At 37.8% G+C, this 27,914-nt stretch overlaps 3 protein-coding genes across 6 annotated transcripts in view; 2 read left to right on the forward strand and 1 right to left on the reverse strand.

Moving 5' to 3' along the window:
- The window catches only part of LOC127837785 (uncharacterized), a 605,533-nt gene that overhangs the window by 547,919 nt on the left and 29,700 nt on the right, over positions 1–27,914 (forward strand). The gene's annotated exons all lie outside the window — the stretch shown is intronic.
- The window catches only part of LOC127837806 (solute carrier family 49 member 4 homolog), a 583,680-nt gene that overhangs the window by 513,363 nt on the left and 42,403 nt on the right, over positions 1–27,914 (reverse strand). The gene's annotated exons all lie outside the window — the stretch shown is intronic.
- Positions 1–27,914, forward strand: part of LOC127837799 (G-protein-signaling modulator 2-like) — a 616,832-nt gene that overhangs the window by 492,959 nt on the left and 95,959 nt on the right. The window contains exons 5-10 of the mRNA XM_052365191.1: positions 13,214–13,478; positions 14,806–14,935; positions 15,661–15,851; positions 18,715–18,862; positions 21,703–21,896; positions 22,565–22,713. Of these exons, the coding sequence (XP_052221151.1) occupies positions 13,332–13,478; positions 14,806–14,935; positions 15,661–15,851; positions 18,715–18,862; positions 21,703–21,896; positions 22,565–22,713 (959 nt within the window). The 5' untranslated portion in view covers positions 13,214–13,331. The remainder of the gene's footprint in view (positions 1–13,213; positions 13,479–14,805; positions 14,936–15,660; positions 15,852–18,714; positions 18,863–21,702; positions 21,897–22,564; positions 22,714–27,914) is intronic.

The following is a 27,914-nucleotide window of genomic DNA, read 5'->3' on the forward strand; positions in this document are numbered from 1 at the left end:
TTTTGTCCTGCAGTTCTTTCTTTCGAATTATTTTTCCGTTGGGTTCAATAATGTAATTGCGCATGCGCGGCAGTGAAGTTGCAGACGAGTTGCATGGTGTACATAGTATATCAAAGAATGTTGTTTATCATCAAACGCTAGTTATTAGCGTTATGCGATCGTATATCGCAGTGTATACCGGTATGCTGAACAACGTCAACAATGCAGTTCAAAGAAATCGATCCAGCAGGGTGTGCGATTGTTATACATTCGTCCATTGACATAAACTGGAATATCTTGCCTTCTTGGTGAGTTTTTGCAATAACTGAGTTTTTGCCATGATTTCATGAAATATACTTAATGAACCATGGGATTATGGTTCTACGACCTTTTAAGTCTCCTGTACAATTATTTTCAGGAAACTTCTTCACAGGTCAAATATCATATCTCACTGAGACATATTTTTACTGATCCAAACATGTGCCACTTCATGTCTGGCCATTAATAACTTTTAGTTATCTCTACAGAAGAACGTTTTTCTGTTAGAGTTTCAATCCGTGTTACTTGTGCAAGGATAATTCCATCAGAACTGTATAAAGGTTCTATGGAAATTCATTTTTTACTGGGTAATTGAGAGCATAGTTATTACCTTAATCACTCTGCTAGATACATAGAGGTTTTTCTCATCTTTTTCTTGATGTTAAGAAATTTGTTCATTTCTTCATCAAAGGATAGAGATTATGCTTTCGTATACCTTGTTTTGTGTAAGTCATCGCAACTCTGTGCTGTCTTACCTATTTTGGAACTGATCCAAACTATGGAACGTCAACACTATGTTTTTCGTTCCTTTACCTTCTTAAGCGGTTTTGACTTGTGTAACATGTTGGGATGCTTAATGAGCTCCCTATGAACCTTTTTCATCAGGCTTATTAACAGTTCCAATATAATTTTTAGATGGTTTTCCTTCTTATTATGGCTTTTACCATACGGAGAAGTGAAATTCATGCTTTTTCTGTTGAATACGACCAATTCCAGTTGGATCTATTGTCGTTTTCACTTTGTTGTGTCAGCCAGGATTCCTTGCTTAATATCAAGTCCTCTATATGGCTTCTACCTTCAAGTTTCCAAGTTTTCTTAAACTGGGAGTCATGAAGATGAGGATAAACTTCTTTGGGCAATCAGGGCTTTGAAGTTCTATCTCAGCAGTGTTAGTCAGAAGTCCATTCGAGGTTCTCAAAGACACTCTTCATTTCCCCAAAAAAGGGGGGGGGGGAGATGTGTCTGCGGCTTCTATTTCTCGGGGTTAGACCTCGACTAAGGAAAGTTAATCTTATCCTATCTAAGGATTCATTCCTTTTTAGGATCTGACCGCATGAATTAAGAGCTCTGTCTGTTTTGTGGGCATATATTAATCACACCCCACTTTTTGACGTGCTCTAAGCTGTTTACTGGAGGAATCCGACCACCTTGTCATCTTTTTATCTTCGTTTTCTGAAGTGCCAACAATACAATTTGTATACGTTTGGGCTTGTTGTGGTTTCACTAACGGTAGTGTCTTCTTTACGACATAGACATATTACTCTGTCCGAGAAGTCATAATTAATACCGTTTTAACGAAGATTACTTGATATCATTAGCTGATAACCCTGTTTATGGGTTCTACTGTGTTGGGAAAATATATACGAACCTTCCCACCGCAGCTGCAAAATCAGCATACGATAACAGGTCAGTATTTATGACATTAAAACAAATTTTTAAAATAAAATTCATTTTAATTATTAAATACTTACCTGTTATCGGTAAGTCCCACCTCCCACCCCGCTATTCGATTAATATTTTTGTATATATATTGAAAGAATATTGAGGGTTGGTTACCGATTTTTGGCTAGGTTGCATTGCACTATGTTTAACCTGGCCTGTATTACGGTATTGAGGTGGCGGATTCCCAGTTAAAATTCCGGATGAGTTATTTCCCCTTGGAAAGTATAAGCATACGATAACAGGTAAGTATTTAATAATTAAAATGAATTTTATTTTAAAAATTTGTTTTAATGCCATTACTTTTTTATTTCAATACATTCTTATAAATATATAAATGAAGAAAATAAGAAGATTGTCTTTTGAAGAAGCATGAGAAGAGTACTTTTACCTTACTTAAAATTGTTTCTTATTTGCTACATTTTTTAGCTCATCTATTTTTTGAAAAAAAATTATGAGCTATTGTCATCACTTTGGCGTCGGCGGCGGCCGCGGTGTTGGCGTCCGGTTAAGTCATTGTCATGACGTAGGCGTCGGCGTCTGCGTCGGCGTCTGCGTCGGCGTCCGGTTAAGTTTTGCGTTTAGGTCCACTTTTCTCAGAAAGTATCAATGCTATTGCATTCAAACTTGGTACACTTACTTACTATCATGAGTGGACAGGGCAGGCAAAGTTAGATAACTCTGGCGTGCATTTTGACTGAATTATGTGCCCTTTTTATACTTAGAAAATTGAAAATATTGGTTAAGTTTTGTGTTTAGGTCAACTTTTTTCAGAAAGTATCAATGCTATTGCATTCAAACTTGGTACACTTACTTACTATCATGAGGGGACTGGGCAGGCAAAGTTAGATAACTCTGGCGTGCATTTTGACAGAATTATGTGCCCTTTTTATACTTAGAAAATTGAAAATTTTGGTTAAGTGTTGTGTTTAGGTCCATTTTATTCCTTAAGTATCAAAGCTATTGCTTTCCTACTTGCAACACTTACTAACTATCATAAGGGGACTGTGCAGGCAAAGTAATGTAACTCTGACTGGCATTTTGACAGAATTATGTGCCCTTTTTATACTTAGAAAATTGAAAATTTGGTTATGTTTTGTGTTTAGGTCCACTTTATTCCTACAGTATCAAAGCTATTGCTTTCATACTTGCAACACTTATTAACTATCGTAAGGGGACTGTGCAGGCAAAGTTATGTAACTCTGACTGGCATTTGGACGGAATTATGGGCCCTTTATACTTAGAAAATTGAAAATTTGGTTAAGTTTTGTGTTTTGGTCCACTTTACCCCTAAAGTATCATAGATATTGCTTTCATACTTAAAACACTCGCAAACTATCATAAGGGTACAGTAAAAGGACAAGTTGCATAACTCTGGATGTCATTTTTACGGAATTATGGCCCTTTTTCGACTTAGTAACTTTGAATATATGGTTAAATTTTGTGTTTCGATCCACTTTACTTCTTAAGTATTAAGGCTATTGCTTTCAAACTTCAAATACTTTCATGCTATCATGATGTTTCTGTACCTGGCAAGTTGAATTTTACCTTGACCTTTGAATGACCTTGACTCTCAAGGTCAAATTATTAAATTTTGCTAAAATTGCCATAACTTCTTTATTCATGATTAGATTTGATTGATACTTTGACAAAACTACTCTTACCTGACATACCACAATAGACTCTACCCAAACCATCGCCCGTGCCCCCCCCTTCCCCCCGAATCCCCCCCTATTTTTTTTAACATCATCTCACAAATGACCACCACACCCTCACACTATACCCCCCCCCACCCCACCCCCTCCCCCAATTTTTTTTTAAAACGGTTAAAAAACAAAACTATTTATTTTGATTATTTTATGTTTGAAATACCGTCCAACCATCGCACCCAAGAACCCCCCCCTACCCCCCCCTCCCCCCACCCGAATCCCCCCCCCCTAATTTTTTTTTTTATAGATATTCTCACAAATAACCACCACACCCTCACACTATACCCCCCCACCCCACCTCCACCCCAAATTTCATTTTTTTAAATGGTTAAACCCCCCGCCCCCCGATTTTTTTTAGCATTTTTTTCCCATTTTTGGAAAATAATGTAATAAATGTCCACATTCCCATGCTATACATCCCTCTTCACTCCACCCCTCCCTCCTTTGTGATTGAAAATGAGAGTCCCTTCACCTTTAAAAAGAAAATAGATGAGCGGTCTGCACCTGCAAGGCGGTGCTCTTGTTTTAGCTTCGGGCAATGTCCCCCCCCCCTCCAACAAGGGCTTTTTCTTTGCAACAAAGATTTTTTTTTTTACTGACAATGGTGGAGTTTCACCGGTAGGGGACCATATTGCTTGGCAATCTCTTTTTGGGCCTAGTATCATATACTGGACTGGACAATTCTGGGTGTTTTTAGGGTTTTGTTTTGCCTATATAATAATTATGTATGTCATGCATTATTACTCTAAAAAAGTTTTGAGTGTTTTGTTTTGCCAATTATCATATACCGGTGCTAATCTTGTAGTTATACCTTGTGGGACAATGATGGTTGTTTTGAATATTTTGTTGTGCCAAGTCTAATAATTATACAACAATGCCACGCATTTTTACTATAAAAAAACTGTTTCAGAGCAAATACACATTACCATTGCAGAAGTATCTATGATTTGCAATTGTATAAGATGGAAATGTAACACAAAATTTGGTATCTACCTCAATGAAAGATTGACATTTTTGTCAATTTTAAACTTTGGTAGTGATTGATAAGGCCCAGCATTATATAACATAAATTCTGGGAAAACAGGGCTTAATGCATGCGGGCAAAGTGCTTCCCAGATTAGCTTGTGCTTTCTGCATAGAATAAATCAGGGAAACATTTTCTGAGTTTAAGCAACATTTCGTTTAAGGAAATCTCTTCTAAACAAAAAAACATTATTGATGGAAAGTGTTGTCCTAGATAAGCATGTCTGCACATGCTAATCTGGGACAGCACTTAAAGAACATGCATTAAGCCCAGTTTTTCCAGAACATGTATCACATAACCGAGGCATGATTTACAATTCCAAATGGAACTCACATGATTGGCAATGAATTTTAGTAAAGCTGATTCAAAAATATCTGTTCTTTGCGCAGGTAAAAGAGGTTTGAGCTTTATATATTAAATATCGTCATCTGGGCTTTTTAGCTCACCTGAGCACAAAGATATACCAAGCATATCAGTTGGTAATTATCAGTTGCTTCATATACAGATCCTGAGATTATCTGTGCTACTTACAAAGTCAGCAAGTCAACAACAGTTTGTTTGCATCCACAGATCAGTGAGACAACCTTGGTCATGTGTACTTATCCATTTTCATCCACAGATTGGCAATGACAGGGCCTTGTATAACCTAAGCAATATGTACTTATTTGTTTACATATACAGATCGGTGAGGCACAGGCCCTTTACAACCTTGGAAACGTGTATCATGCAAAGGGGAAGCACACCGGGCGATCAGGGAACCAGGACCCCGGGGAATTCCCTGCAGAGGTCAAGGAGTGTCTGGTCAAAGCTGCTGAATACTATGAGTGAGTTGGCTGCTGGTGAATATGGCTAGTTAAACCACACAGAAGCACAATAAAAATGGCTATATGCAACCAGCATAAAACCAGAACAGCCTGTGAGCAAACTGTAGGCTGTTCAGGTTTTATACTGTTTGCTACTCATCAGTATCTTGCGTTTGGAAATGAAGCCTTTAAAACTCGAATCTATTAAGATGGTTCTGTTATTAAATTTGATTTTCTAGAGGACTACAAAGGGTCAATATGAGTGATAAAGGGTTAAAGGGAGAGGCTCACAGTTTGAAAAAATATTTCTGTTGAAAAGAAATTGTATTGTAAAACTGGAATTTCTATAGTCTTATCAAAACAAAATGTGTGTGTGAAGTTGTTATGGTTGCTGATTTTGTGTGTGTTTTTTACGTTTATCTTTGTATGCCCCCTTTCGAAGAAAAGGGGGTATATAGTTTCCGCACTGTCCGTCAGTCTGTCTGTCTGTCACACTATTGTGTCTGCTCTCTAATTCAAATAGTTTTCATCCGATCTTTACCAAACTTGGTCAGCAGTTGTATCTAGACAATATCTAGGTCAAGTTCGAATATGGGTCATGCCGGGTCAAAAACTAGGTCACGGGATCACTTAGTGCATTTCAAGAGTTAAGCATGGTGTCCGCTCTCTAATTGAAGTAGTTTTCATCTGATCTTTACCAAACTTGGTCAAAAGTTGTATCGAGACAATATCTAGGTCAAGTTTGAATATGGGTCATGCCGGGTCAAAAACTAGGTCACTGGGTCACTTAGTGCATTTCAAGGATTTAGCATGGTGTCCGCTCTCTAGTTTCTAAAATAGCTGCCGTGCGGTTTCAAAGCGCAGTAGGGGGCATTGTGTTTCACAAACACAGCTCTTGTTGTGTAATAATTATGGTATAGATTTCTATGGAGAAGACCAGCTTAAGAAATGTCAAAAATAAACTCCGTGAAATGAAACTGTATTTGTAAATGGGACGTAATACGAAGACACATTTTAGATGTGGATTTTTGGCAGGCAAGCTAGCTTACAGTTGTTCACTGAATGAAATATGACTACAAGTCAAACTTGTTGTCTTGTTTTGCAGGGCCAATCTAGCAATAGTCCAGGAGCTGGGTGACAGGGCGGCTCAAGGTCGCGCCTGTGGTAACCTTGGCAACACACACACTATCTCCTGGGAAACTTCAGTCAGGCAGTCATCTACCATCAGGAGGTAGGGATAGGGTAGAGGTGCTAGGGGCAGCTATCTAGTTGTCATTGATGGAGCCAAGCTCTGGAAATAACGAGCTTAACGCATCTTTGTTAAGTGTCTTTCCCGGATTAGCCTGCGCAGTACACACAGGTTAATCAGAGACAACAATTTTTTGATTAATTGACATTTGGAAAAAATCTTGGCAAAGTTAAGCTGGCAAATGTCTACCATGATGCTTATGAGCTCCATTAGATTAATATAATATTGAAATGTGTCCTATGGTCATATTCTGTTTTGTTTTTATGTACCTGAGTGTCGCAAGACAAATTACAGCATAACAGTAAGTCATTTGGATTTCTTTGATCTATTTAATCCAGTTCCAGTACAGAAAGTAATGTATTCACTATAAGAGTACTTCCATATATTCATGCATACTAAAGCTTTCTAAAGGTCAGTGTCTGGTAAGAGTTTATTTGGTATGAAAACTTATAACTGTTAGATAAAACAACAACAGTTAAAAAAAACAGGAAAACAATAGCATAATTAAAAAATATAATACTTTCATGATTTTGTAGCTATATTGTATTTACATTTAAATGTTTGAATACTCTTTTGTAAGTTTAACCGTGTATTTTAAGAACGTCTCTGGTGCATTTTAAAGGCCATTTAAACTACATTTTTTACCTAAATTATCGGAATCGTGGACGCTACATATAACCGTTTGGTATCAATGAAGTTAACAAAAAAAGTCTGCTACAAGTTCATTGTCAATTTTTTATTCTGGTACCATAAACGGTGTTTGAAGTGACAATGATGTAACAAACTTAACTACAGAAAAATAGTCATATACTTCATTTGAAGTCAGATAGAAAAAAAGAAAAAAATGAGACGCAGCTCTCTAATACAAGGCATTATATATATATATAGTATGTATATGGATAATATAATGTGCTTTACATATTTATTATTGAAATACTAAAATAAAATAGATCTACCTTATAATATGAAGAAACAGATCTATCAAACATTTTAGCAAATAATGTTTCATGAACATGTTTTATTATTCTTCAACATTTAAATATCAATCTTATTGAACGCTAATTTAACTCTCCTGTCTCCAGTCGAATCCCACATTTGAAGAATTTGTTTTCTATCAACTGGAATGTGTTCATGCACAAACATTAAAATGCCATTAAGCCGTTCCTCTTTCATAGTAGAACGTGTCCACGTTTTAAGCCTTCGCAATGCGCTAAAACTCCGCTCACATGTACAAGAACCAATACAAAATATTATTTCTTAAGTTAACATCAAATCAGCTTCTGCAAACTTGCTGTTGTAGTTCAGACAAGTTCACCGTGAAAAAATTCGTGGATGATTTGTTTTTCCATTTAGAGCTTGAAAGCACACTAGGGCTCTTTAAAGAAATATTTAAATGCATTAAATCAAAAGCGTTTTCAATCATAACACATATTAAAAGGATCATTGATGGAATTTACTTAAACACAGACCTACTGGGATTCGAACCAACGCAGTGACAATATAATAGTGAGCAATGGATCCAGAGTCTGACGCCTTACCAATTGCGTCACAGGGGCATATTGCTTATTATGAGGAGTACAAATATTTAACTTAAATCAGTAAAGTTTTTGGCCATTTTTTCTATTTTCTTGTGTAACATTTTGTTTTAGCACTGCGTAATCATTTTCTGTCAGTTGACAGTTCTATCATCAACATTCTATCATCAACTTCATTGACTATTAAAAAGAAAAGACTTGAACTTTTTATATCAAAAAAGTTTGATACGTGGGATATCATAATTTGAAAATTCGAATGTAAACAAAAATTCTTACCACCTGAAACGGTCCCGGATTAAACTCGACGCCGGCCATAAAGAGGAGAATTCCAATAAAGGCGAAAATGCCAACCGCCCAAATTATGTTTAGGTCCAAAATAGACCCAGACCTGGCTGTAAAACACCCGATCCTCACTCAGTACGTTCCGATGTCCACAATGATTGTATCATCGAAGTGTACAGTGCGACGCTTTGTTTAAAATATGGATTTTTCTAATCATTTTGCTGAGCTATTTGGCATCAATTGAAATTATTAAAATGAAATAATTATCTGCCTCAACATGAACCAATTGTACTCAATGATAATATTTGTTTGTGAATATCATAGTGCCTTAAATTGATTAAATTGCCTCAATTTCTTATATAGATTTTATTCTTTGACATAAATTTTCCTTTTTTTCCTTGTAATCTCAACATTGCTCTGCAAATTTTAGCCGAGGCAACTGCCTCGGTGTGCCTCAGCGTGGCTACGGCGCTGTTGCTATTTCATAGAAATTTGGTTCTTGAATAAATATGGTAGAGAAACAGAGTGTTAATGATGCTGACTTAGAAGTATGGAGTTCATAATTGTTAGCTTGTGATGATATTACAGTCAATTGAAACTTTCAAAAAATGTGGAATTATAATGTGTACAACTATATTTGAAAAAATAAAGTTAATATAACTTTTTTATGTTTCTTTAAACATGAAATAAAATGAAAGTGAGATTACATTGAAATCGAACAAAATGTATTTCCTGTGACAATTGTGGAGATAGTGATCATCAGTAAATAATTAATTGTGTTCTCCAAATCTTCTGTATGAGCTGCAAATTGCGAAAATGGGTCTTATGCCATATGTGGCCAGCGTTGCTCCAGACCAGCCTGCACATTTGCATTGTTTTGTCAGGAGCTACCTTGTCTGCTCTATAGCCACTCAAGGTTTGCCCAGTCTGGTCAGGAGCTACCCTGTCTGCTATCAATTCACACAATGTTTCGTGGTCTCATTAGGGGACATTGTATCTTCTGACCAGACTGCGCAAATGCACAGGCGTGTCTGGAGCTTTTCTGTCAGCATATGGCATAAGACCCATTTTCGCAATACCCTGCCCATATATAACATCCTCCATGTGTTGTATTGTAGAGGTTAGCAATAGCCCGTGAGTTTGGTGACAAGGCTGCTGAGAGACGGGCCTACAGTAACCTAGGCAACGCCCACATATTCCTGGGATAGTTTGAAGTAGCTGCTGAACACTATAGGTGGGTATCAAACTGAACTAAGTTGTTTATCACTCTAGCGGGGGACAAATTGTTTTTGTCCTGTCTGTTGGTTTGTTTTCTTGTGTGTTTGCGTCAAACTTTAACATTTGCCATAACTTTTGCAATATTGAAGATTGCAACTTGATATTTGGCATGCATGTGTATCTCATGGAGCTGCACATTTTGAGTGGTGAAAGGTCAAGGTCATCCTTCAAGGTCAAAGGTCAAACATATGGGTCAAAATCACTTTTTTAATGTACACTTTTGCAACATTAAAGATAGCAACTTGATATTTGGAATGCATGTGTATATCATGGAGCTGCACATTTTGAGTGGTGAAAGGTCAAGGTCAAGGTCATCCTTCAAGGTCAAAGTTCAAATATATGGGGACATAGTGTTTCACAAACACATTGCTTGTTTGTTTTTATGCCCCTGGTAGGGTGGCATATAGCAGTTGAACTGTCCGTCAGTCTGTCAGTATGTCAGTCTGTCCGTCCGCCTGAAAACTTTAATGGTCTGAAAACTTTTTAGCTCACCTGATTGCTGAGGTGAGCTTTTGTGACCGGTTATTGTCCGTCGTCCATCCGTTAACATTTGTTTGTAAACACTCTAGAGGCCACATTTATTGTCCGATCTTCATGAAACGTGTTCAGAATATTTGTCCAAATGATATCTCGATCGAGTTCGAAACAGGGTCATGCTGGGTCAAAAACTAGGTCACTAGGTCAAAAAAAGAAGCTTGTTAACACTGTAGAAGTCACATTTAATGCCCAATCTTCATGTAACTTTGTCTAAATGTCTGTCTTAATGATATGTTGGTTGAGTTCAAAAGTGGTTCCGGTCCGTTGAACAACATGGCCGCCAGTGGGCGGGGCAGTTTTCCTTAAATGGCTAAAGAGAAACCTTGTAAACACTCTAGAAGTCACAATTTTGGCCCATCATCATGAAAGGTAATCAAAACATTGGTTTTATTGATATGTCGGAAAAATTTGAAAATGGTCCAGATCTGTGAAAAAACATGGCCGCCAGTGGGCGGGGCATTTTTCTGTATATGTATATAGTGAAAACATGTGAACACTCTAGAAGTCACATTTTTTGCCCATATTTCATGAAATTTGGTCAGAACATTTGTTTCCTTGATACGAGAGTTGAGTTGGAAAATGGTTCCGGTCAGTTGAATATTGTATGTAGTAAAAAAAGCTTGTGAACACTCTAGAAGTCACATTTTTTGCCCAATCATCATGAAACTTGGTGAAAAGGTTGGTTTTATATATATCTCAGATGAGTTTGCAAATGGTCCCGATGGGTCAATAAACATGACTGCCAGGGGGGTGGGGCAGTTTTCCTTATGTGACTATATAGAGAGAAACCTTGTGATCGAACACTTTAGAAGTCACATATTTTGCCTAATCATCGTGAAACTTGGTCAATACATTGGTTTTTTTGATTTCTTGGACAAGTTGGAAAATGGCTCAGATCGGTGAAACACACTTTTTAGCTCACCTGATTGCTCAGATGAGGTTTTAGGATTGGTCTTTGTCAGCTGTCAGTTCGTCCACATTGGTTTGTAAACACTCTAGCATTCACATTTCTCAACATAATTAATGCCATAATTATTGCCCTAAGATTGTCCAAATTTTCATTATATTATACAAAATCTTTGTAAGCAAAGTTTGATGTTTGGTAATGGGGGTCAACTCAAAATATAGGTCACCATTTCAAATCTTACAAAAACAAAAACACTCCCTACGTCAGAGTTTTTGTCCTGTCTGTTGGTTTGCTTCCTTGTGTGTTTGCGTCAAACTTTAACATTGGCCATAACTGTTTAAATATTGAAGATAGCAACTTGATATTTGGCATGCATGTGTATCTCCTGGAGCTGAACATTTTGAGTGGTGAAAGGTCAAGGTCATCCTTCAAGGTCAAAGGTCAAACAAGAATAATTTTTCTTTCTCCATTCAATCTCTTACTTACTTCTCATGGAGCTGCACATTTTGTGTGGTGAAAGGTCAAGGTCATCCTTCAAGGTCAAAGGTCAAATATATGGCTACAAAGCGGCGCAATAGGGAGCATTGTGTTTCTGACAAACACATCTCTTATTATTATTTTTTGGGGGGATTTCATAAAACTGTGTGAACTTTTTCTGCAGTCAAACCGTTACCTTCTTTGGGTGTGTATTCTGAAGTTTATGAGGTCCGTTCCAACCCAGAGGCTACATTATGTGTGGACCCGCTTACCTTCTATGCTCACCATTTTGATTTTTATCCAGTTTTTAGCTCGGCGTTTTCAGAGAAAACTCAAGGTATTGTCATAGCCAGCTCGTCGTGTCGTCCGCCGTCAGCGTCTTGCTAAAACCTTAACGTTTTGTTAAAGTTTTGAACATTGGCTCTTAAATCAAATTGCTTCCACCTACAACTTTGAAACTTCATATGTAGCTGCACCTTGATGAGTTCTACACGCCTCTCCCATTTTTGGGTCACTAGGTCAAAGGTCAAGGTCACTGTGATCTTTACACACACACAAAATTCTGACAAGCTTTCATTTTTTCAAAACTGCATCCGCAGCCGAGCATGGCACCCGTTGTGCGGTGCTCTTGTAATTATTTCATAATTATGCAGGTAAGAAAATATTTTAATTGGTAAAAAAAACCTCATCAGGCTACAAATTAGTTTTTCTCCTTAAAACGCACAAATCACCAAACACATATGATATATTGCTGCATATAATTATGTTACAAATTGCCAAACACACAATTATTATATTGTACTACCAAAAATGTTGCAAATCATCAGCCAAGCACTATTGTTGTAATTGTCCACAGAAAAATATTACCAATTGCCTATTTTTCTTTAGAAAAATTGCCTATTTTTCTTTAGAAAAATGTTACAAGCAAGCACATTTAGTACTTTTTTCTACAGAATAACGTTACAAACTTGTATATTTTCCTTAAAAAAAATAAGTTACAAATCAAGCAAGCACTATTATTTTAAATTTTCATAGAAAGGCATTACATATTGCCAAACAAGCACTATTATTATATATAACCATAGACAAATATTACATAGAAAAATATTACAAATTGACAAATTAAAACTGATAATATTTTTTTGAAACAATTCCTAAATCAATAAGAAAAAAATATGATATTCTTCCAAAAGACAACCTACAAATAGCTAAGCAATCATATATTTTCCCAAGGAAAATGTTACAAAACACCAAGCAAGCAATATATATATTTTATTTCTTAACACAAAAACGTTACAGATCACCAAACAAGAACTATTATGATATGTTGCAAAATGCCTGCATCAAAAAGCAGCATTCTGCTTCAATTCAATTTCCTGTCATTACATTTTCCACAGAAAATCACCAAGCAAGCACTATAATTGTATTTTCCTGCAGATATACGTTACAAATTACCAAGCAGCTGGATGATAAGGTGTTAGAGGCCCAGGCATTTTTTCTCCTTAAAGTACCCATAAACAGCTCTCTCTCAATAGTGGAAAAAATAAAAAATGAACCAATTTCCATCCAAACAATTCCCAAGGCAAAAAGGAAGGGAAGTTGCTTCTATTTCGTTCCAAAGAAGTAGTTTTCTGAATAAGGCTTAATACAATCCCTGATTTTATATTTTCAACAGGAAAACTTTACAAATTGCCAAACAGCTGGGTGACAAGGCGCTGGAGGCCCAGGCATGTTACAGCCTCGGGAACACATACACGCTCCTGAAGGACTACGAGCGGGCGATAGAGTTCCACATGAAGCACCTCAAGATCGCCCAGGAGCTTGAAGACCGGGTCGGGGAGGGTCGGGCGTGTTGGAGCCTCGGGAACGCCCACACGGCCCTCGGGCATAACGAGGAGGCTCTCCAGTATGCCAGCAAGCATCTCGAGATCTCTAAAGAGGTAAGCCAGGAAACTGATCATGCCCTCCTGGTGTGTACAAATTCACTGTGAATCCAAAGTGAATATAATTATTGAATTTTAAAGATTCAATTTTTTTTCCCCAACATTTTTTTCACTTAATGTAAAATGAATGTTTGCAATGCACACAGAAAGCAAACAATATGTTGCAGAAATAAATGTAATAGACAATAATTTTTGTTGCGCATTGAACAAATTTCTCATTTTAAGAAAACTAACTTGAATCTTCGAAGTTTGTACCTTGAGAATTTGGAAAAATAGGATGCTTAAAAGTTAGGAAGGATGGTTGCTTTTCTGAACAGGATCTGTTTTGAAATTATGAGATCACTTTAGAGGAACAATTTTAACCAACACTTCTGGACTGTCTTCTGATTGAAGAGTCAGTTCCTTTTTATTGATATGATTCCAGTGATATAGTGTGCTTTAGACAAAGATCCTAGTTTGGTGAGCTCTGAACGGCAGAGTTTTGGCCCCTGAGTTGTAAAATTGTCCTTTTCTACAAAATGTAAATATCCATGTCCAACATTAAGTCAATCTAAATAATTTAATGTTAATTGCTTGATTGCTTTAAAAAAGTATGGGGTCTAAACTGTTATTTTACAATAAGTGGTAGTTTTGTGCTTCTGGCATCAATTGATGTTGGAAGCGTATAGTAATTGGCCTGACCAACCGTTCATGCGTTTGTTCATTAGTCCGTCCGTCTGTACAAGTTTTACCAAAAATAAGTGTTTTGTTTAACATCAATTATGCTTCTTACAAAGCTTTGATACGTGCATGACTAATGTCTTTGAACACTATCAACACACACATATTAACTGACCTCATTTTGACCTTGACATTGACTTACTTTTAAACACTTACTTAAGACTAATTCAGAAAGTTAAATTTCTTGGTTTACCTGATTTGACTTTCTTTTTGCTGCTTCCATATCACTTTCTGCAAGGCATGAATACTTGCATGACTATTATCTATGAACACTTTACAAAGCCAAATCACATGATCTCATTTTTGACCTTTACACCCTATTTGTCTACTAGGCCTTATTCAAATGGGCCAATGAATCAATACTGACAAGGCTTCCACCAAGGGCATCAGTGTTTATTGGACGCAGAATATTTTTTCCCTCATTCTGGAAAACTAGGCTTCATGTATGTGCCCAAAGCGTTATCCCAGATTAGCCTGTGCAGTGGGCACAGTGCAGTGGACTAACAAGGCTAATCTGATAGGACCTTTTATGCACCTGCGTTAATCACAGTTTTTCCATAATTGAACTCACATACATGTATATTGCTTGATGATGTGTTTTCAGATTGGAGATGAGACAGGTCAGGTGACTGCCCAGATGAACCTTGCTGACCTTAAGTCAGTGCTGGGCATCAAAGTGGGGCCAGACGAAGGTCACAGGCCCAGCCCCTTGGACCATCTGGATGTTGGAATGTGTATGTTATATCTTGTTAACAAATCACATTCTGGGAAAACTGGGCTTAATGCACATGCCTAACACGTCCCAGATACGCCTGTGCGGTCAACAAAGAACTTTCCGCTTTTTTCTGAATTGTTTGTTAATAGGAAGTCTCTTTTAAAGAAAATCCAATCTAGTCGGAAAGTTTTATACCTGATTAGCCTGTGAGGACTGCATAGGCTTATCTGGGGTGACACTTGATGCCCATGCAGTAAGTCCAGTGAAAATGGCTGTATGCAACCAGCATTATTTAAGAACAGCCAACTTGCAGGCTGTTAAGGTTTTATGCTGTTTGCTGCTCATCTCAATATCAGGGTTAGTAATGGAGCCTTTAAAAATTGGATCTAGCATGAAAAGGTGTTTAATTTAATTCGATTTTCTAATGGACTACAAATGAGTCAAAGTGCATATCTAAGTGCTAAGGGGTTAATTAACACAACTGGAGTATCAAATATATTTTTTGTTTAAAAGAAAAAAAAAGTATTTACAAAATTATATAAAATTGCTTATATTTTAAAATCATTGACAATTTATTAAAATGAAACATAAAATGAAAAAAATACAATAAAATAAAATTGTTCATTGTATTTTTTATATGAAATAAAAATATTACTATAATTAAAAAAAATATATATATATGTAAATTTACATAACATATTACATAAAATTATTATAAATTAAAATATTATTTTTAAATTCCAGACCGACGTACCGGCGTCTCCCGGCGACACAGCATGGAACAGATGGAGTTGATGAAGCTCACGCCGGACAAGAAAGGAGAGACAATCCCAGTACATGGCGGGGCAAGACCTAAGATACCCAAGGTGCAGAAATCCATGACAGTGGCAACATCAGAGACAATCATAGCCAAGAATCAGGCCCCTATGGTTGAGGTAAGTTGTAGTCACATCAGAGACAATCATAGCCAAGAATCAGGTCCCTATGGTTGAGGTAAGCTGTAGCCACATCAAAGACAATAATAGCCAAGAATCAGGTCCCTATGGTTGAGGTAAGCTGTAGCCACATCAGAGACTATCATAGCCAAAAATAAGGTCCCTATGGTTGAGGTAAGTTGTAGCCACATCAGAGACAATAAAAGCCAAGAACCAGGCCGCTTTGGTGGAGGTTAGCTGTAACCACATCAGAGACAATCACAGCCAAGAATCAGGTCCCTATGGTTGAGGTAAGCTGTAGCCACATCAAAGACAATAACAGCCAAGAATCAGGTCCCTATGTTTGAGGTAAGCTGTAGCCACATCAGAGACAATCAAAGCCAAGAATCAGGTCCCTATGGTTGAGGTAAGCTGTAGCCACATCAGAGACAATCAGTGCCAAGAATCAGGCCCATATGGTTGAGGTAAGCTGTAGCCACATCAGAGACAATCAAAGCCAAGAATCAGGTCCCTGTGGTTGAGGTAAGCTGTAGCCACATCAGAGAAATCATAGCCAAGAATCATGCCTCTCTGGTTAAGTTAAATTCTAGCCACATCAGAGACAAGCATAGCCAAGAATGAGGTCCATATGGTTGAGGTAAGCTGTAGCCACTTCAAAGACAATTATAGCCAAGAATCAGACCCCAATGGTTGAGGTAAGCTGTAGCCACATCAGAGACTATCATAGCCAAGAATCAGGTCCCTATGGTTGAGGTAAGCTGTAGCCACATCAAAAACAATAATAGCCAAGAATCAGGTCCCTATGGTTGAGGTAAGCTGTAGCCACATCAGAGACAATCAAAGCCAAGAATCAGGTCTCTATGGTTGAGGTAAGCTGAAGCCACATCAGATACAATCAAAGCCAAGAATCAGGTCCCTATGGTTGAGGTAAGCTGAAGCCACATCAGAGACAATCAAAGCCAAGAATCAGTTCCCTATGGTTGAGGTAAGCTGTAGCCACATCAGAGACAATCAAAGCCAAGAATCGGGTCCATATGGTTGAGGTAAGCTGTAGCCACATCAAAGACAATTATAGCCAAGAATCAGGTCCCTATGGTTGAGGTAAGCTGTAGCCACATCAAAGACAATTATAGCCAAGAATCAGACCCCAATGGTTGAGGTAAGCTGTAGCCACATCAGAGACTATCATAGCAAAGAATCAGGTCCCTATGGTTGAGGTAAGCTGTAGCCACATCAAAGACAATAATAGCCAAGAATCAGGCTCCTATGATTGAGGTAAGCTGTAGCTACATCAGGGACAATCATAGCCATGAATCAGGCCCCTATGGTTGAGGTAAGCTGTAGCTACATCAGAGACAATCATAGCCAAGAATCAGGCCCCTATGGTTGAGGTAAACTGTTGCCTCATCATAGACTATCATAGCCAAGAATCAGGCCCCTATGGTTGAGGTAAGCTGTAGCTACATCAGAGACAATCATGGTCAAGAATCAGGACCATATGGTTGAGGTAAGCTGTAGCCACATCAGAGACAATCATAGCCATGAATCAGGCCCCTATGGTTGAGGTAAGCTGTAGCCACATCAAAGACAATAATAGCCAAGAATCAGGCCCCTATGGTTGAGGTAAGCTGTAGCCACATCAGAGACAATCATAGCCATGAATCAGGCCCCTATGTTTGAGGTAAGCTGTAGCTACATCAGAGACAATCATGGCCATTAATCAGGCCCATATCGTTGAGGTAAGCTGTAGCCACATCAGAGACAATCATAGCCATTAATCAGGCTCCTATGATTGAGGTAAGCTGTAGCCACATCAGGGACAATCATAGCCATGAATCAGGCCCCTATGGTTGAAGTAAGCTGTAGCTACATCAGAGACAATCATGGCCAAGAATCAGGCCCCTATGGTTAAGGAAAGCTGTAGCCACATCAGAGACAATCAAAGCCAAGAATCAGGTCCCTATGGTTGAGGTAAGCTGTAGCCACATCAGAGACAATAATAGCCAAGAATCAGGCCCCTATGGTTGAGGTAAGCTGTAGCCACATCATAGACTATCATAGCCAAGAATCAGGCCCCTATGGTTGAGGTAAGCTGTAGCCACATCAAAGACAATAATAGCCAAGAATCAGGCCCCTATGGTTGAGGTAAGCTGTAGCCACATCAGAGACAATAATAGCCAAGAATCAGACCCCTATGGTTGAGGTAAGCTGTAACCACATCATAGACTATCATAGCCAAGAATCAGGCCCCTATGGTTGAGGTAAGCTGTAGCCACATCAAAGACAATAATAGCCAAGAATCAGGCCCCTATGGTTGAGGTAAGCTGTAGCCACATCAGAGACAATCATAGCCATGAATGAGGCCCCTTTGGTTGAGGTAAGCTGTAGCCACATCAGATACAATCAAAGCCAAGAATCAAGTCTCTATGGTTGAGGTAAGCTGTAGCTACATCAGGGACAATCATAGCCAAAAACCATGTCCCTATGGTTGAGGTAAGCTGTAGCCACATCAGAGACAATCAAAGCCAAGAATCAGGTCCCTATGGTTGAGGTAAGCTGTAGCCACATCAGAGACAACCAAAGCCAAGAATCAGGTCTCTATGGTTGAGGTAAGCTGTAGCCACATCAGAGACAATCAAAGCCAAGAATCAGGCCCCTATGGTTGAGGTAAGCTGTAGCCACATCAGAGACAACCAAAGCCAAAAATCATGTCCCTATGATTGAGGTAAGCTGTAGCTACATCAGAGACAAGCATAGCCAAGAATCAGGCCCCTATGGTTGAGGTAAGCTGTAGTATATTATAATTGGTGCAAGCTTTGTCTTTCATCAATCCTGTGATAGTTATATAATTTCTTTTATTCAGACACTGTCCCCAGAAGATGATGGTTTCTTTGATCTGCTGAGCAAGTTCCAAGGTCGCCGTATCGACGAGCAGCGGTGCAGCCTCAAGTTGCCTGGGGAGAAAAATGGACTCCTGGAGTCAGAAAACAAGGAGAACAAACCCAAACTGGGTAAGTGTTGAACTGATGTTAGGCAGAAATGTGTATCTGCTTATATATGAGTCTTGCTCTGGAAAAATAGGCCTTAATGCACATGCTCAAAGTGTAGACCCAGATTAGGGACGACACTCTCTGCCTAACATTGATTTTCGCTATGAAGACAACTTAAAAATACCATTCCAGCGGAAAGTGTCGTCTCTGACAAACAGACTGCCATGGCTAATGTTGGAAGACACTAAACGCTCATTCATTCAGCCCCGTTTTCCCAGGCTTATATGGATAATTATTAGTTATTGGCACTTGTCACTTATAGATGTGTTAGCATTACGGGTTCTCTCTTTAGTTAGTCCTCTACCCGTGTAACCAAACAGGACCATAGCACAAGTCTGTGTGTCCGACTGTCCCAATCATCTGCATCCTGCAATAACTCAAAGAGTACTTAAATTAATTTGAAGAAACTCAATATGTGGATAGAGAGCCACAATGGGAGCATTAGGTTATTACAGCTACGTCTCTCAGATTAATATGGATCGTATGAGAACTCAAAAATTACAGAAGCTAAATTTATGAAATTCGGTATGTGGATAAATATGGGGAAAATACACATTATTTCAGGGGGTTTTATGTCTGACAAATATTGCGGTTTTTGGTAACAGTGAAACATAAGAAATAGGATCTTGCAAAAACTTAAAAAGTTAAGTTATCCTGCAACTGAAACAATTCCATCTGTTTATTAATTGTTTGCCCGTTAGATCTAGGACACTTATGATCCAAATTTTATAAGTTTGTCAATTATAAGAGTCATATATGATTGATAGCAGTCATTGCAGGCTGTCTACTAAGACATCAGTCATTGTCTCCTATTTTCATCCAATTACAATCTTTTTTTTTTACTGTTTCCATACATTTGTCAAAGGAGTCAACAAAAGACTGGTTCAATACCTGGTTTATCATATTAGAAACTCCAGACTTGTTTAATCATTTTAAGAGCTCACTTGACTTGTTTTTAATTTTTATGCCCCTGAAGGAGGGCATATAGTGATTAGACCGTCTGTCAGTCAGTCTGTCTTTCCGTCACACTTTGTGTTTAGGTTTCTCAAAATGCTCATGACTTCTATGTCCCTTGAGATATAACCTTCATATTTGGTATGCATGTGTATATGGACAAGGCCTTTCCATATGCTCAAAAATTTAGACCCCTGTGACCTTGACATTGAACTTAGGGTCCGCGTTTAGGTTTCAAAATCTGCGTTTAGGTTTCGAAAAATGCTCATAACTTCTATGTCCCTTGAGATATAACCTTCATATTTGGTATGCATGTGTATATGGACAAGGCCTTTCTATAGGCACAACAATTTTGACCCCGGTGACCTTGACCTTGAACTTAGGGTCCGCGTTTAGGTTTCGAAATCTGCGTTTAGGTTTCGAAAAATGCTCATAACTTCTCTGTCCCTTGAGATTTATATTTTTATATTTGGTATGCATGTGTATATGGGGAAGACCTTTCCATACGCACACAAATTTTGACCCCTGTGACCTTGACCTTGAACTTAGGGTCCGCGTTAAGGTTTCGAAATCTGCATGTAGGTTTCAAAAAATGTTCATAACTTCTATGTCCCTTGAGATATAACCTTCATATTTGGTATGCATGTGTATATGGACAAGGCCTTTCCATACGCACATAAATTTTGACCCCTGTGACCTTGACCTTTAACTTAGGGTCCTCGTTTAGGTTTCGAAATCTGCGTTTAGGTTTCGAAAAATGCTCATAACTTCTATCAAAGCGTTTATAGGGGGCATATGTCATCCTATGGTGACAGCTCTTGTTCCCTCTATTTTTATGCCCCCGAAGGAGGGCATATAGTGATCGGACCTTCCGTCTGTCCATCTGTCTTTCCGTCAAACTTTGCGTTTAGTTTTCTGTGTTAAGGTTTCGAAAAATGCTCATAACTTCTATGTCCGTTCAGATGGCAACTTGATATTTGGCATGCATGTGTATCTCATGGAGCTGCACATTTTGAGTGATGAAAAGTCAAGGTCAAGGCCATCCTTACAAATCCAAGGGAAGTAATAAGCTTCAAAGGGAGATAATTATCTGTACCTGCCAAATGATAAAAAACAAGTTTTTGCCCTGTCTGTTGGTTGGTTGGTTTGTGTGTTTATTTGCTCCAACTTTAACATATTCCATAACTTTTGCAATATTGAAGATAGCAACTTCATATTTGGCATGCATGTGTATCTCATGGAGCTGCACATTTTGAGTGGTGGAAAATTCAAGGTCAAGGTCATCCTTCAAGGTCAAAGGTCAAATATATGGGTCAAAATCGTTCATTTAATGTACACTTTTGCAATATTGAAGATAGCAACTTGATATTTGGCATGCATGTGTATCCCATTGAGCTGCACATTTTGAGTGGTGAAAGGTCAAGGTCATCCTTCAAGGGCAAAGGTCAAATATATGGGGACATAGTGTTTCACAAACACATTGCTTGTTTTCTATTATCTTATTATTTTCATTATTTAACTGGTTGATATTTTTTTCCTCTATTGATTGATGTATACACCTATAGTGACTGGTTTACCATTTTCCTTGTCCTTGACTTATTATTTGACTGGTTCATCATTTTACTTGTGTATTATTTTCTTGATATTAGGCTGGTTATCATGTTCTCTCTTGACTGTTTTGTTATATTCTCCTAACATGACTGGTTCGGATCTCACCACATTGTCTACCCCAGACATTGCTTGATTATATTCTCCATACGTGACTGGTTGACATCATACCGCAGTGTTTATGCCAGACGCAATATTTTATTATATTCTCCTAACCTTATTGGTTCATATCTCCACAGTGTCCACCCCAGACAGCGAGAACTTCCTTGACATGGTGGCAGGCATTCAGGGGTCACGCATGAACGACCAGCGAGCCTCACTACCGCAGTTTCCCGGTCTCAACTCCCAGGCAGTTATTAACCAATACCTCCGCGAGAGAAACGTTAACGACGTACCAGACGACAGCTTCTTTGAAATGCTCATGCGTTGTCAGGTAAAAATGTGATGTGACCTTTTTTTGTTCATTAAACAGGAGTTTCCAATGAGTTTCTGAGGAGAAAATGGCATGATGCAGAGCATTTTTGTTGATTATGTGGTTAATATTAAGAGCATAATAGCTGATTGCCACCCTGTTGTTTTCCCACCACTGTCATGTAATATGTAAGATGGAATGTACACTTTTTATTACTGTATTATCACTTACTTTGCAAATGACTTCATGATATGTCTATAAAATATAATAACATGATTATGACTGATAGCGTTCTATGAACAAATTGTAATAAATTTCTGATCTGTACTGTTATGTTCTGGTTAAGTTTAAGAAATGGTCATACGAGCTGTCAGATGATATTTTCCTAATGAATTTTTACATATTAAAGCTAAACAACCAGTCTTTTATCTTTTCTAAACCAGTAATATGCGTTATATTTAATGGGTGAGCCAATCTTTTGTGTGTTATACACGCTCACTCTCCCCCACCCCTTAAAGAGTGGTTTCTAGGAATCCAGAAAAGAATTCATTTAAATGTTTGTTGACATTTTGCCTGTTATATGCGGCCGCCACCCTTACCTCCCCCCCCCCTCCCGCACACACACACTTCTATAAAAGTGTTTTGTATGGGTCCTAAAAAAATAATTAAATATCCGGTATATTTTGCAGGGATCCCGGATTGATGATCAGCGTAGTGCCCTACCACACAACCGCCCCGCCCCAACCGTCCCTGATGAAGATTTCTTCGGGCTGATCCAGAAGGTCCAGTCTAGCCGTCTGGAGGAGCAGAGAACCAGTCTACCCGATAAGGATGAAATCTCGCCTCCCCAACAGGCCTCCGTGAAGAAGAAAAAGAAATAATGACAAGTCTAGTTCGAGTCCCATATGAGCGAGCAAGGAATCAGGGGATTAGGCTTTAAACTGGATCAGCTTTTTAGATGTTTTTAGATGAAATACTTGCACTGAACCATTGGAATATAAACTGTGTATTTAGATGAGATAGTCTTGCGCTGAACCCTTGGAATATAAACTGCGTATTTAGATGAGATAGTCTTGCGCTGAACCCTTGGAATATAAACTGCCTATTTAGATGAGATAGTCTTGCGCTGAACCCTTGGAATATTAACTGCGTATTTAGATGAGATAGTCTTGCGCTGAACCCTTGGAATATAAACTGCGTATTTAGATGAGATAGTCTTGCGCTGAACCCTTGGAATATAAACTGCCTATTTAGATGAGATAGTCTTGCGCTGCACCCTTGGAATATAAACTGCGTATTTAGATGAGATAGTCTTGCGCTGAACCTTTGGAATATAAACTGCCTATTTAGATGAGATAGTCTTGCGCTGAACCCTTGGAATATAAACTGCGTATTTAGATGAGATAGTCTTGCGCTGAACCCTTGGAATATAAACTGCGTATTTAGATGAGATAGTCTTGCGCTGAACCCTTGGAATATAAACTGCGTATTTAGATGAGATAGTCTTGCGCTGAACCCTTGGAATATAAACTGCGTATTTAGATGAGATAGTCTTGCGCTGAACCCTTGGAATATAAACTGCGTATTTAGATGAAATACTTGCGCTGAACCCTTGGAATATAAACTGCGTATTTAGATGAGATAGTCTTGCGCTGAACCCTTGGAATATAAACTGCGTATTTAGATGAGATAGTCTTGCGCTGAACCCTTGGAATATAAACTGCGTATTAAGATGAGATAGTCTTGCACTGAACCCTTGGAATATAAACTTCTACTGGCTGGAATTGAGGGTTTTGTGCAAAATTGTATCAGATATTTATTGTATCAGTTATAATAAAAGTTTTGCTCTGAAATTATGTGAGATATTGACTGCTACTGGTCAGAAGTTCTGCATGGAGATATTGAGATTGGACGAATGGAATGATTTGGTCCATGGGACTCTGACTTGAAAGCCTTTGTGTGTTCACTAGATAGGCTGCTCAATATTGCTACTGCTGATATTTCTTCTACACAATCTGTCCATTCACATTCTACCTGATTGTGAGTACCTCCATTCTACAAAACGGTTCTACTGGTGGAAGTTGCTGTGGAGTTTCAACATTTTTATAGATCTCAAGTTCGCACTGCAAATCCCTTTTCAGACTCATGTTGATTGATGACTCATGAAGACTTCAATTTGAATACGGAAATCACGAAGAAAACACGCTGCTTTTAATAAGTTTAATATGTTGGTAAAGTTTGTGTTAAAATTTCACATGGAAATTCAAATGTTTCTTAGTTTTTATGCCCTCCTTTGAAGAAGAGGGGGTATATTGTTTTGCTCATGTCGGTCGGTCCTCCGTACGTCCGTCGGTCCGTCCACCAAATGGTTTCCGGATGATAACTCAAGAACGCTAAGGTCTAGGATCATGAAACTTCATACATAGATTGATCATGACTGGCAGATGACCCCTATTGATTTTCAGGTCACTAGGTCAAAGGTCAAGGTCACAGTGACTTGAAATAGTAAAATGGTTTCCTGATGATAACTCAAGAATGCTTAGGACTACGATCATGAAACTTTATAGGTACATTGATCATGACTAGCAGATAACCCCTATTGATTTTCAGGTCACTTGGTCAAAGGTCAAGGTCACAGTGACTCTAAACAGTAAAATGGTTTCCTGATGATAACTCAAGAATGCTTAAGCTAGTTTTTTTGTTTTTTTTCTCTTTTGTATCCTTTATATGTAAAATGAAACAGGGTTTTGCTCAAAAGAAGTCCTTTTGTATTTATTGTTTTATATCCAACTTTCCCATAAAAACAATTGAAATAAGCTTTTAATCAATCGCAGAGTAAGTATCATAAGAATTACTGTAGTAATTGTTACAATATAAGAACAGTGTTTTCAAGTACTAATGTAGGTCTGTGTGAGTTAATAGTTATGCCCCCCTTCGAAGAAGAGGGGGTATATTGTTTTGCACATGTCGGTCTGTCTGTCTGTCTGTATGTATGTCCGTTTGCCACCAGATGGTTTCCGGATGATAACTCAAGAACGCATACGCCTAGGATCATGAAACTTCATAGGTAGATTGATCATGACTCGCAAATGACCCTATTGATTTTGAGGTCACTAGGTCAATGTCACGGTGACCCCAAATAGTAAAATGGTTTCCGGATGATTACTCAAGAACGCATACGCCTAATATCATGAAACCTCATCGTTAGATAAATCATGACTCGCAGATGACCCCTATTGATCTTGTGGTCACAAGGTCAAAGGTCACGGTGACCCAAAATAGTAAAATGGTTTTCGGATGATACTCAAGAACGCTTACGTCTAGGATCATGAAACTTCATAGGTACATTGATCATGACTCGCAGATGACCCATATTGATGTTCAGGTCACTAGGTCAAAGGTCACGGTGACCCAAAACAGTAAAATTCTTTCCGGATAAAAACTCAAGAACGCTTTTGCCTAGGATCATGACACTTCATAGGTACATTGATCATGACTCGCAGATGACCCCTATTGATTTTCAGGTCACTAGGTCAAAGGTCAAGGTCACAGTGACAAAAAACGTATTCACACAATGGCTGCCACTACAACGGACAGCCCATATGGGGGGGGGCATGCATGTTTTACAAACAGCCCTTGTTGCAATCAAATTCTATGTTACGTTCATTTATCATGTAATACCCATTATCTATCAGTCACCATTCATATTCTGTTATGCCATTTGTGCATCTAGGTTTTGAGTGTTAAACTTATGTAACAGCATTTAATTTCATTATCACATCACATTACATCTGTTGTGCACTCAAACATTGTAATGCAAAATATACGTTTAGACGTAGTGTTTGAAGTGACTCGTCTTGTTTGTTTTTCGGTAGATATGTCTTGGATTTGAATCAGAGAGGTTATAACGTACATTGTATTACGCAAAGTTTTATGCCCCGAACTTTCAATAAAAAATTCTAAAGAGCTTTGTGAATGCCTGCCCAGAGTCAAGAGTTGTCTCCCTTGTGATGAAAGAGAAATAATTTTGTTGGACAATTCTGATATCCTGCCTACTTTCAGTGGCAATTGCACACTGTCTCTAGTGTAAGTATGCTATCATAAGTCTTCTGTTAACGCTTTCCCACTTAGAAGCTAAGTGAAAATGGCTATGTGCAAACAGCATAAAACCAAACCAGCCTGCCAGTAACTTGCAGACTGTTCAGGTTTTAGGCTGTTTGCAGCTCATCAGGGTCGGAACTGAAACCTTTTAAACTTGGATCTAGTAAAAAGGCTATCAATTAAATTTAACTTTCTAAGGGACTACAAATGCGTTAAAATACGTAAAAGTGGTAAGGGCTAACATTGTATTAAAATTTTAGGTATTTCGAAATGTGATGTTGTTTTTTTCAATGTATGAACTTGTGTACATTATTCTGCTGAATACTCTAAAACACAGTTCAATTTAGGCGGGCATTACACAATGGTGAACAATTTCTTAACTCAATACTTATACATGTATACGTGTACAACTTGAACTGCCGTAAGATCACTGCTTTTTGTATCTTAAAGTAATTGATTAACATACTTAAAACATGTAATTTAGTAACAGTTGTTTTGTTACTTGGATGATCATTAAAATTATGCACTATAATTAAAATAAAATGTAGATGTGATTAATGTACAATTAATTATTAGTTATATAAAATAATTCATAATATTAATGTTATGTTTTTAGTGAATGTAATAATTAAACTGTGTATTGATATCATAATGTTTATTATAGGGCAGCAGTACATTGCCAAATATTTTTGATATATATTCATTAATGAGCGCATTATTTTTAGACAAAAAACACACACACACATATTTCAATGTTATTTTTTTACGTTTCACCAAAAAGCCAAAATAAGCCAGGCTCCATGTTTTTTTTATAATGTTGACTTAAGCCTTTCACACTCGAAGACAAAGCTAAAATGGCTATGTGCAAACAGCATAAACCCAGAACAGCCTGCCAGTAACTTGCAGTCTGTTCAGGTTTAATTCTGTTTGCTGCTCATCAGTATCTAAGGATTGAAATTGACGCCTTTCAAACTTTACTCACAGGCTGTTCTTGGTTTATGCTGTTTGCACATAGCCATTATAGCTTTGCCTCTGACACACCAGCCTTCTTGGAAAACAAATATGTCTCGAAGAGACTTTCAACAGAGAATATTGGAAGTTGCAACTATGTTTGAGATTGGATTCTCTTTTGGGTGAGGATAGGTGAAAAATGTATCAAATTTAAAGTGACTTTGCTCTGTTGAATATAATACATGAAATATGAACTATAAATCACTTTAACCTATAAACACAGGTACTAATATTTCCTAATTGTGTTGTTTGCCAGGCGCTGACTAATAGATTCTTGTTCTGACACATTTAAAATTACAACTTTGAGGTTTGATAACTATACATCAGAACACTTTGTTGTAATGTATTTGTCAATATACAAATATAAATCTAACATTTCTCAAGTTCTAATTGTACACTGTGTTAAATAAATCATGACAGGGTAGTATCAATGGTGACTATACACTCATATTGTTGTTGACATGTGCAGGGCTTTTGTTTCTCTCTTCATGTTTATTCTTTAGATGAAATATGTCCTGAAATTAGTGACAATAACAAAGATAATGAATGGTTTTGAAGTGTAGGATTTACTTCAATGGGGATGAAATGACTCAATCTTCTGACAATGCCATCGAGACGACCACATGTATAATATAATATATACATGTATACTCATGTATAATAATATGTGGATGTGAATTTAAGAATTGTTTTAATATAGACCTATATGTTTAAAACATAGTTTCACTGTTCAAACGTGTCTATCAGGTCTGATCATTTTCTGTATCTTGTACTTACAGAGGGAGTAATAACTTGAAAAACAAGATGGCCACTTCCATGTCAAGACATTCATTTTCGCTGTTTTAAACCTTTTATTGCTTGTATTAATTGTTAAAATGCCGCTCTCTTTCCAGCCAAATCGGCAAGAAAGTGATAAGCGTTTATATC

This window comes from Dreissena polymorpha, chromosome 7 (genome assembly GCF_020536995.1).
Source record: "Dreissena polymorpha isolate Duluth1 chromosome 7, UMN_Dpol_1.0, whole genome shotgun sequence".
Lineage (NCBI taxonomy): Eukaryota > Metazoa > Mollusca > Bivalvia > Myida > Dreissenidae > Dreissena > Dreissena polymorpha.